General features: G+C 39.2%; 1 protein-coding gene across 3 annotated transcripts in view; it reads left to right on the forward strand.

The window, feature by feature from the left end:
- Nucleotides 1-8,163, forward strand: part of LOC112230263 (VPS10 domain-containing receptor SorCS1-like) — a 155,081-nt gene extending 146,918 nt beyond the window's left edge. Inside the window, exons 24-27 of one of the 3 annotated variants that reach the window (XR_006080603.1) lie at nt 2,141-2,240; nt 2,917-3,022; nt 6,683-6,848; nt 7,233-8,163. Coding sequence is in view for 1 of the 3 variants with exons in the window: in XM_042310768.1 (XP_042166702.1) it covers nt 2,141-2,240; nt 2,917-3,022; nt 6,679-6,848; nt 7,233-7,297 (441 nt within the window). In the remaining 2 variants the exon portion in view is untranslated. Of the gene's footprint in view, nt 1-2,140; nt 2,241-2,597; nt 2,696-2,916; nt 3,023-6,678; nt 6,849-7,232 lie in introns of those variants that run through there. The other 2 variants (XR_006080604.1, XM_042310768.1) reach the window with 2 other exon arrangements.
- Nucleotides 8,164-12,238: the final 4,075 nt, after the last annotated feature.

Raw genomic sequence — 12,238 nt, forward strand, 5'->3', positions numbered from 1 at the left:
TCTAATTTTAAACTTGGTAAGAAATCTAAAAGCGGGAAGGAATGAGAAGGACTGGGAGAAACTACTCATATCACAATTCATTTGGTAAATGAGGCAGATCAAATTTAATGAAGCCTAGCAAAGAAATAAGACGGATTCCGTAGGGAAAAAGGAATTTGTTTGGCCAGGGTCGTTCTATGCATGACCTGCGTACAGATTCTCGGTTTTAGTCTTTGGCCTGAATGCAAAATAAAAAGGAACAACTTTGTTAAATGACATATCTGACATAATGTGTTACAGTTTAGATTTATAACGGCACAAATCATAATTTGTGTGATTGACATCATATGGACGGTGTAGTTCAGGGTACTATGTCCGGACTAAATTGGAAGCATCATGAAGTGGAACACTGTATTCCAGCTTTAGCCTCCAGATCAGGGTGATACATCTGATATATGTCCAAACTGCACGTTCTCTGTGCAGAAGGTTACTTGTCGCTCTAAAAACCGGAGTAAAAGCACGGTTTTTCATCAAATAGGCCCTACATTATGTATTAAAGTGGTGGGGACCGGCACGGATTCATCCATAGATATTTCACTTTAAATGGGTTTCTGGGTGGAGGGAGGGTGCAGTGAGCTGTGGGGGTGTGTAGTATCAGTGAGTCAGGGTGGGTATCAGTAAGTATGTGGTGGAAAGATCTACCTCAGTATGGTATGCATGAAAAGAAACTCATTCTGAAACTAACCAAATAATATGACTCGAGTAGTTCTACTGGTTATATTATTTAATGCTACTGCTAGATGTCTTCTATTCTGTCTCTTGTACTGTACGGTGAAGTGTATTGAGATGATTTATGCAGTTTAGATACAGTTGGATTTGATTTAGTGTTGACCTATAGACTAGGGGTCAAGAGTCTTGGGACAGTAACCGAAAGGTTGCTGGTTTGAATCCCCGCTCCTACTAGGTGAAACATCTGTTAATCAGTCACATGAGCCGAACACAACCTTACCATGAAATGCTTACTTACAAGCAGTTAACCAACAATGAATGCAGTTCAAGAAAGAGTTAAGAAAATTGTTACCAAATAAACTAAAGTAAAATATAATAAAAAGTAACATAATAAAGTAATAATAATGAGGCTAACAACGATACAGTGGGTACCGGTACCGAGTCAATGTGCGGGAGGACAGGTTAGTCTAAGGTCATTTGTACATGTACAGTAGGTAGAGTGACTATGCATACATAATAAATAGCGAGTAGCAGCAGTGTAAAAACAAATTGGAGGGGATGGGTGTCAATGTAAATAGTCCGGGTGGCCATTTGACTAATTGTTCAGCAGTCTTATGGCTTGGGGGTAGAAGCTGATGAGGAGCCTTTTGGTCGTAGACTTGGCGCTCCGGTACCACTAGCCATGCAGTAGCAGAGAAAACAGTCTATGACTGGGTGACTGGAGTCTTTGACAATTTTGGGGGCTTTCCGCCTAGTATATAGGTCCTGGATGGCAGGAAGCTTGACGTGATGTACTGGGCTGTACACACTACCCTCAGTAGCTCATTACAGTCAGATGCCTAGCAGTTGTCATACCAGGAGGTGATGCAACCAGTCAGGATGCTCTCGATGGTGCAGCTGTAGACCTTCTTGAGGATCTGGGGACCCATGCCAAATCTTTTCAGTCTCCTGAGGGGGAAATGTTTTTGTCGTGCCCTCTTCACGACTGTCTAGGTGTGTTTGAACCATGATAGTTTGTTGGTGATGTGGACACCAAGGAACTTGAAACTCCCGACCCGCTCCACTACAGCCCGTCAATGTTAATGAGGGCCTGTTCGGCCCGCATTTTCCTGTTGTCCACGATCAGCTCCTTTGTCTTGCTCACATTGAGGGAGAGGTTGTTGTCTTGGCACCACACTGCCATGTTTCTGACCTCACTATAGGCTGTCTCATCGTTTGTCGGTGCCAGGACAACAACGTGTGCCCTTGTGCCTAATTGCTCCTATAATTCGCTCTGGATAAGACGCTAAATGTAAATGTACTCTCACAGATCTCTGATATAAAAAGTTCCAATACGTTGATTTAGAAATCTTAATACTCTAATTATATAAATCGATGCACACATACTTTTTTAAATTTATGTTTTTTGTCGTGTTTGTCTCTCCCTCTCTAGCTCACTGAAATCATACTTAGTGCCCTCAACCAAAACCTGGTCCAGTTCACCCTTCGGCCTGGGGTCCAGGTCACAGTATATGCTGCACATTTGTCAGCAGGTAAGTGTCTGCATCTCTTCGAATACAAATACCTACATTTTGTTTGTGTTTGCTAGGTGTATTGAGGATAACTGGGTCTTTTTAATGAGTATATAGATGGATAGAGATAGTTCTAGATAGAAATAGAGAGCTAGGGCCCGTATTCAGAAAGTGTCTCAGAATAGGACTTCAGATCTAGGATCAGTTTTGCCTTTTAGATCATAACAAATAAGATTATATGGAAAGGAAGGACCTGATCCTAGATCAGCACTCCTACACTAAGACTCTTTGTGAATACAGGCCCAGGAGGTTTATTTCCTGCCCAGCGACTAACTAACACCCCCCAACCCTGTTGTCTGATTGGCTCCCATCATGTAGCTACACAGAGACATTCAGAGAGTGAGCATCGTTACAAGTATGTGTGCCTCTTCCTTTTGGGGATGCTGCTACTGTCCTAGGGGCTTATAAGATAAAGAGTAAGAGAAGTCAATAAATACTTACCGTATCAAAAAACGTAATCACAATGCAATTTAATATATTTTTGTATTATTTTGTTATATTTTGTTATATTTTATTAATTAGTAGGTGTCTCTTTTCATGTTGACTTCTTAAACGCATGATTTACTTGTTCTCTATGGAAACTGTTTGGAATTTAATGTATACTGTACTGTGTGACTCTTGTCTCCCACTTCTACAGCGCCCCTAGTGGACATGAGTGAGAACCACAGCGGCTCGGCCATGCTGATGCTGCTGTCGGTTGTGGTTCTGGGTTTGGCGATATTTGTCGTCTACAAATTCAAAAGGTACATTGCTCATGAGATACTGTAGAGATGATCTCGATACCCCATATCTGGTTGTAAGTTGCTAGGGCGTTGGGAGAATGTTACTAACCAAGTGGGAAAGTTCCTGAGTGTTGACAAAACATTTTGAGTTAGCTAGGACACTGAGGAGTGAGCTATGATCTCACTGTTCGACTAGGGTCTAATCCCACTTCTGACACCAATTGTGAGCTATGAGCTACTGTATAATTATGGTTATATATCAGAAAGAACATTGGGTAAAATTACTAACCAAATGGGAGTTACTGAGTGTCTAGACATTTGGCATTTAACAAAAATACTGTCTATCAAACGTCTGTGAAAACTTTCAGTTTCAAGGGAGAAATGGCTTATATCTCAACTTTCTTAGAATCCTTTTGTCGAGGTGTTTTCTCTGTCCGCAAATGAAATGCCAGTCAGCCTTCAGGCATTATCAATATTTAGCCCTTTGAGCTTTGCTAGTTGACCTTTCTGAAATGTTAAATTATTTCCGTTCACCAAGGTACAGTTCTGTGTGAAAAGGGCAGTAGGGGTCAATGAGACAAGATCTATAGAAAGAAACAGAAGAGGGAGAGAAAGAGAACGCAACAACGTATAGATCTTAGAACATAAATGTGTTTATACAGCAGAATGTCTAATTGCCTTCCTTTTTTTAATAATATTGTATTTTTAGGTGTTCCCTTTCTTTTTTGCATCAAATACAAACAAACACCTACGAACAGCAACTTACAGATACACACAAACAACGACTACAGTTGAAGTCGGAAATGTACATACACCTCGGCCAAATACATTTAACCTTTCTGGCGCTGGCGTTCCGCTAGCAACCCACCTGGACAACATCCGGTGAAATTGCAGAGCGCCAAATTCAAAATACAGAAATAGTCATAATAAACATTCATAAGAAATACAAGTGTTATACATCGGTTTAAAGATTAACTTCTTGTTAATCCAGCCGCTTTGTCAGATTTCAAAAAGGCTTTACGGCGAAAGCATACCATGCGATTATCTGAGGACAGCGCCCCACTTACAAAAGCATACAAATATTTTACAACCAAGTAAAGGAATTACAAAAGTCAGAAATAGTGATAAAAATAATCACTTACCTTTGAAGATATTCGTATGGTTGCAGTCACAAGAGTCCCAGCTACACGATAAATGTTTATTTTGTTCGATAAAGTCCCTCTTTTTAAACCCAAAAACTCAGTTTGGTTTGCTCGTTTTGTTCAGTAATCCACTGGCTCAAAGGCGGTCAAAATATGCAGAAGAATACATCCTAATAGTACCAGTAAAGTTTGTTGAAACGTGTGAAACAATGTTTATAACTAATCCTCAGGTTATCAATTGTCTAAATAATCAATAATATTTCAACCGGACATTAGCGTATTCACTAGAAAGGAAAAACAAAGAAGGGTGCGCACTCGGTCATGCACTGCATGATTCTACAGTCCACTGACAGAAAGGTCGCATTCTTCTTAATTTTTCAGAAAACAAGCCTGAAACAATGTCTAAAGACTGTTGACATCTAGTGGAAGCCATAGGAACTGCAATCTGGGTCCTAACCCATTAGATACTCTATTGGTATTCAATTTAAAATACCCACATCAAAAGAATCCCACTTCCTGGACGGCTCAGGTTTTAACCTGCCATATAAGTTCTGTTATACTCAGACATTATTGTAACAGTTTTAGAAACTTTAGAGTGTTTTCCATCCAAATCTACCAATTATATGCATATCCTAGCTACTGGGCCTGAGTAACATGCAGTTTACTTTGGGCATGCTTCTCATAAGAAGTTTAAACTCAGTTTTTCACAATTCCTGACATATAATCCAAGTAACAATTCCCTGTTTTAGGTCAGTTAGGATCACCACTTTATTTTAAGAATGTGAAATGTGAGAATAATAGTAGAGATAATTATTTATTTCAGCTTTTATTTCTTTCATCACATTCCCAGTGGGTCAGAAGTGTACGTACACTCAATTAGTATTTGGTAACATTGCCTTGAAATTGTTTCACTTGGGTCAAATGTTTTGGGTAGCCTTCCCCAAGCTTCCCACAATAAGTTGGGTGAATTTTGGCCCATTCCTCCTGACAGAGCTGGTGTAACTGTGTCAGGTTTTTAGGCCTCCCTGCTCGCACATGTTTTTTCAGTTCTGCCCACAAATGTTCTATAAGATTGAAGTCAGGGCTTTGTGATGGCCACTCCAATACCTTGACTTTGTTGTCCTTAAGCCATTTGGCCACAACTTTGGAAGTATGCTTGGGGTCATTGTCCAAGCTTTAACTTCCTGACTGATGTCTTGAGATGTTGCTTCAATATATACACATAATTTTCATTCCTAATGACGCCATCTATTTTGTGAAGTGCACCAGTCCCTCCTGCAGCAAAGCACCCCCAAAACATGATGCTGCCACCCCCGTGCTTCACTGTTGGGATGGTGTTCTTCGGCTTGCAAGCCTCCCCCTTTTTCTTCCAAAGATATCAATGATAATTATGGCCAGACAGTTCTATTTTTGTTTCATCAGACCAGAGGACATTTCTCTAAAAAGTAAGATCTTTGTCCCCATGTGCAGTTGCAAACCATAGTCTGGCTTGTTTATGGTGGTTTTGGAGTGGTGGCTTCTTCCTTGCTGGGTGCCTTTCAGGTTATGTTGACATAGGACTTGTTTTAATGTGGATATAGATACTTCTGTACCTGTTTCCTCCAGCATCTTCACAAGGTCCTTTGCTGTTGTTCTGGGATTGATTCACACTTTTCGCACCAAAGTACGTTAATATCTAGGATTCAGAATGCGTCTCGTTCCTGAGCGGTATGACGGCTGTGTGGTCCCATGGTGTTTATACTTGCGTACTAATGTTTGTACAGATGAACGTGGTACCTTCAGGCGTTTAGAAATTGCTCCCAAGGATGAACCAGACTTGTGGAGGTCTACACTATTTTTTATGAGGTCTTGGCTGATTTCTTTTGATTTTCCCATGATGTCAAGTAAAAAGGCACTGAGTTTGAAGGTAGGCCTTGAAATACATCCACAGGTACACCTCCAATTGACTCAAATGATGTCAATTTGCCTATCAGAAGCTTCTAAAGCCATGACATCATTTTCTGTTTTTTTCCAAGCTGTTTAAAGGCACAGTCAACTTAGTGTATGTAAACTTCTGACCCACTGGAATTGTGATATGGTGAATTATAAGTGAAATAATCTGTCTGTAAACAATTGTTGGAAAAATTACTTGTATCATGCACAAAGTAGATGTCTAAACAGACTTGCCAAAACTCTAGTTTGTTAACAAGAAATGTGTGGAGTGGTTGAAAAATGAGTTTTAATGACTCCAACCTAAGTGTATGTAAACTTCCGACTTCAACTGTACATCTCCTCTGCCCAAACCCTCTACCTTCCAAAGACATGCAGTATAATCCTATTTTACATACAAATATATACAAAATTATACATAAAGCCGGAAGGCATCGAAACACAGCATTTAAGTCAACTCGGTATATCTCCTGGGTGCGTCTACACATTATTGCGTTGTTAAGGGGAGCATCAGAATTATTTGGTCCCCAATGCAGGCAATCCCTCCCATTTTATTAGTCTGGCAAATGTCTTTATCCCCCGTCTCATTGTAAATATTTCCTCAAGGAAGATCCCAGGCCTCAACGTCTATGCGCAGATGCAGAACGAAAAAGAACAAGAAATGATCCAGAGTCCAGTAAGTCCGACGGAAAGCACCCTGGTGTCCCCGAACACTCCGAGGGAGCTGGTGACTTCTCCGGAGCTTATGGACACAGAGTTGAACACACGGCCCATCGGTGAGTGACTACGCCACTTTTTTTTCTTCTTTTTTAAAAAATCTTTATTTTTCTTTCTTTTAATTTATGTTTTGTTTTTTATGAGTTACTAAGTCCAGTACTACAAATGTAATTGAACTTTTACTGCCATTTCTTGTCATATAATTACATTTTGTTCCATCTCTTTCACATACTATATATCGGTTGCCATGAAGATAATCTGTTGTCATTCACGTAAAAGAGACTTTCACTGAGGTTTTGATTAATAAATTGATAGCCCCATTCTCACTCAAGGTTCCAGCTAGAGCCTTCATTGTGGAGAAATGTGACTTAACTCATACGGACTGGAATCTCTTCTGACATCTTTCCTCATGTCTCTGTCTCCCATCATTTTATCCTTTAAAGGATGCATCAAATCTCACGCACATGTCAAGTTCTCAACGGAACTCCCCACGTACATCAACATTTAAAAACTCTGGACAACCCCGAAAACAGCGACTCCATTCAGTGTCATGGACTTTTTGAATCATTTGAGCGGACACAATGGTTTTGAGCTTTATACCGGTGCATGTTGGACTTTACTGACTTTGCTGACACTTACTGTGCTCTGTGAAAATCAGAAGACACTGTATACAGGTTTTTTTTAATTCATGATATATGTCTATCCAATAAAAAAATCATTTTTGATGAAATGTATTTATACAAAGTCAAGTACATAACTACAAATGGAAAGCCAGCATGATCTAAAGAAAAAAAGACAAAAAAACAACACTCTTTTGGTTAGCTTACTGTAAGTGTCTTACATCCTTTTTCGCTACTGTGTGTCGCTACCAGAGGTGGTACACTATTTATTCAGTATATAATTGAATTTAAAATCACATTTATTTTGTAAATCATGAATGTCTGTGTGATATTTGTGTATTTTAATAACAAATTACAAACTGAAAAACGGTATCAATTATTAATACAACAATTTTGTTTCCGTTCACTGTCTCATGGAAAGCTGATTATGGCACAATACACTTTTGTACTGAAATGTTTTGTTTTTGCTTACAATGTAATAATTCAAAGACAGATACAGGGTTTGGTTGTTTCTTGATTTGGTGATGTTATTGAACTTTGCTGTTAATCTCTACACTACGAGCTATATTTAACGAGAAACACTAGTTGTAGGACACTTTGTTTTTTTCCCAATGTAATAGCTTGCCTGAGAACCGTGGTGCTAGCCTGCTACCATGATAGGGACTTCAAGAGAAGCCAATGTAGATGCATTATGTTTTCAGCTCCCTCTGACACCATGCATTAGTTACACCTGATTTCATAGAAGAGAAATGGGCAGAAGACAGTTATTTGGGGGGGGGGGCATCAAAATCAGTCAATATCCTCTCAAAGTAACCTTTTCTTCCGAAGTTATCTGACGTCCCAATTTGGAAGTTGAAAAAGTTAAAAGAAATACAGCTGCTTTAAGACGGAATATCAAGTGGAGCGTTCAGAGCGAGAAAAAAAGAGTAGACTGCCTTTAAGGACAAGACACACCAGGGCATTGAAATAGGGAGAACAGAACAGAACTGAAAGTCTAGTCGGGAATTGAGTTAATGCAGCCAGTCAAGCTCAATGCTGGTTAAGGTTGGTGACACATTTAGGCTAATGGCCCCTAGTCTCGGCCCCGTATACTCCATCTCCGTAGCGTATTATACCCCTTTTCAAGAACCAAAGGAAGTAGAGCGCAGACAATAGAGGATGTTAGGGTACATGGATGGTTAACTTGTTTTGAGAAGCAGGGATAGACGCAGTCGAACCCCGAAGTGTTTTACATGTGGAATCTGACAGACGTGAATGTTTGATTGATGGTTATGGAATTTCGGAAAGCCCTTCGTATTGTCCTTGTCATTCCATAAAGACAATGATGGAGGGAAAATTATGATATTTCTGGAATCTTCATATAACCGTTATTTTACTGTAGCTGGACAGTGATGCTAAAATATTCCAAGTGACTTGAACCTATGTAGCATACATATTGTATAAACACACACGATCACCCACCAACACACAACCTAGAATGTACAGTACCAGTCAAATGTTTGGACACACCTACTCATTCAAGGGTTTTTCTTTATTTTTACTATGTTCTACATTGTATAATAATAGTGAAGACATCAAAATGATGAAATAACACATATGGAATCATTTAGTAACCAAAAAATTGTTAAACAAATCAAAATATATTTTAAATTTGAGATTCGTCAAAGTAGCCACCCTTTGCCTTGATGACAGTTTTGCACTCCCTTGGCATTCTCAAAACCAGCGTCACATGGAATGCTTTTCAAAAAGTCTTGAAGGAGTTTCCACAAATGCTGAGCACTTTATGGCTACTTTTCTTTCTCTAATGTCCATTGCTCATGTCTCTTGGACCAAGCAAGTCTCTTCTTCTTATTGGTGTTCTTTAGTAGTGGTATATTTGCAGCAATTGGACCATGAAGGCCTGATTCACACAGTCTCCTCTTAACAGTTGATGTTGAGATGTGTCTGCTTCTTGAACTCTGTGAAGCATTTATTTGGGCTGCAATTTCTGAGGCTGGTAACTCTAACAAACTTATCCTCTGCAGCAGAAGTAACTTTGGGTCTTCCTTTTCTGTGGTGGTCCTCATGAGAGCCAGTTTCATAAGAATGCTTGATTGGTTTTGCAACTGCACTTGAAGAAACTTTAAAAGTTCTTGAAATGTTCCGCATTGACTCACCTTCATGTCTTAAAGTAATGATGGACTGTTGTTTCTCTTTGCTTATTTGAGTTGTTCTTGACATAATATGGACTTGGTCTTTTACCAAATAGGCTTTCTTCTGTGTACCAGCCCTACCTTGTCTCAACACAACTGATTGGCTCAAACTCAGGAAAGAAGGAAAGGAAAGAAATTCCACAAATGAACATTTAACAAGGCGCACCTGTTAATTTAAATGCATTCCAGGTGACTACCTCATGAAGCTGGTTGAGAGAATGCCAAGAATGTGCAAAGCTGTCAAGGCAAAGGATGGCTACTTTGAAGAATCTCATATAAAATATATTTTGATTTGTTTAACACTTTGTTGGTTACTACATAATTCCATATGTGTTATTTCATAGTTTTGATGTCTTCATTATTATTCTACAATGTATAAAACAGTAAGAATAAAGAAAAACCCTTGAATAAGTCGGTTTGTCCAAACTTTTGACTGGTACTGTAATCAAGAAAGAAAAGGACAATGTTCATGTCTTTGACCTTAGAAATAAGAGGTCTTTTCAGATAGATATGGACTGGATACACCAATGTATTGTATGAATTCAGATGTAATTTACTAACTCATTGTTACATTGCTATCTTCCAATAGTGTTTCATAGCAAAGCTTCTTAGATATTTCATTATGAAAAATTGCCCATCCTCCGGTTTAAACATGTATATTTGAGGCTGCATGCTAGTGCTTTTTTAAATAACAAACCTAATTTCATCTTCTGTTTATTTTGTTAGATTTTTTTTCTTACAAATTGACAAGACAGACTATTTCCTCTCAGAAAGACTACTATAAAGTTGCAATTATTTAATGTATATCAAAAATGTTGACATTGTAACAAATGACTGGTTGAACTACAGGATTTATAACTCCATCAGAGCAGCAGGAAACTATTGCAATATGACCCTATATTTACTTCTGATTATCGTCACATTAAAATACTTTTCTGAGTGAATGGTCGCTTTAACATAAGTCTTCGAATTACAAGCTTTGCGTGCTCCATATAAATATTTTGACCTATAGAACAATGGCGGAGCTCTCAGAGCAACCCCTTGGGCAATATTCAGCTGAGAACGATTCCACCGGCCCACACTGGTTCAAGTTAAGCACCTTCTACCTTTGAATCCTTCAGGTTCACAAATGGAGGCGGACAGGTGGATCTTTCTTGAAGCTCTGCTGGCAAGTGATAGGGAAACTGGCTCGAGATGTTCAGACATATTGTGATGTCACAGGACAGGAACCCAAGGTGTGGGCTGGGCTGTATACAAACGACAGACTAGCTAGAGCAAGAGACGGGCATATCCAGTTTTCAACAGCCTGAATGTCTTGTTTCTAAAGCAGTTCTAATATGGACACCATAAAACCTTGTTTAACATCTGAAACAAGGTCTGATTCCACCAGGTAAACCAGCAGTATGGTGTCCATTTTAGGACCGTATCCAGGTGTGTGAAGGCATTAAAAGGAAACCAGCAGACACTCACGCTTCACGAGGACTTGATTTTGTTCATCCCTAAGCTATAATTTCGCTTTCTTCCCCCATAGATTTAGTGAGATTATTTTTGTAGACAGAGTTTTATTACTGTAAAGCTTTTATATAAAAATACAAAAGTTTAGGTGTACAATGTTTTTTGTTTTGACCTTAAATGTGCTGTGCGTAATTGTTTTATGCATTTACAATCATATTTATTAAATGGAAAGAAAGTTGATGTTAACAGTGTTTTCATTTTTTTTTTACAATATTTGTAAAAAAAAAAATACTATGTATTTGCGGAAGTTATATTCAACCTATAAAGAAAATCGAATCAAACAGGTGTTGGTATTTTCTTATCCAGGCATACATGACAAATACATTGACAAATGTTGCATTTACCTATACATGAATACTTGGTAAATACAATGACAAATGTCTTTTCTCATATGCGTACTCCGAGAGATAAACACATTGACATACAGTAGGTGTAGTAGATTTTGACTTAGCGTCTCATAAGTGGTTCCAGTAATGGTATAATGGATAATATGTCAACTTTAAGTAATAGCACAAACCTTACCATGCATAAAGCACTCAATATAGCCTATTCTTTTATCAACAACAATGACTTCACTGTAAAATCCTCATCATGCTTCCTGTCCTGTGAGGGTATCTGAGGCAACATAACACAAGAGTGGTGATGATGGTGATAATTCTGTCCCTAGCAAAGGGTTCATGAGAAAGAGAGATGGAGAGAGAGAGGAGAGAGAGAGAGATGGAGAAAGAGAGGGAGTGATGGAGACAGTGACAGAGAGAGGGAGAGAAACAAGAAAAGGGAGAGCGAAAGAGGCAGAAAGGAGATGATTGAGCGATAGAAGAGACAGATGGAGAAGAGACGGGGATAGGGAGAGATATGGAGGGAGGGAGAGAGAGCGCTGTAGGTGAGAGAGATAGAAAGACAGAGGGGGAGAGAGAGAGCGGAAATGGAGAAAGAAGGAGAGAGACAGAACAATGGAAAGAGAAACGGAGACGAGAAAAGTAACGTCCAGGGCCATTAGTGATGCACGGTGATGCCTCATCAGATTGACTTGAGGGACTCTTTAATCGTTCAAAGTCAGACCAGGGCCGGTGCCCTGGGAGACGGAGGGGAGATTAACCAAAGATCAATGCTAACAGGGGG

This window comes from Oncorhynchus tshawytscha, linkage group LG32 (assembly GCF_018296145.1).
Source record: "Oncorhynchus tshawytscha isolate Ot180627B linkage group LG32, Otsh_v2.0, whole genome shotgun sequence".
In the NCBI taxonomy this organism is placed as follows: Eukaryota; Metazoa; Chordata; class Actinopteri; order Salmoniformes; family Salmonidae; genus Oncorhynchus; species Oncorhynchus tshawytscha.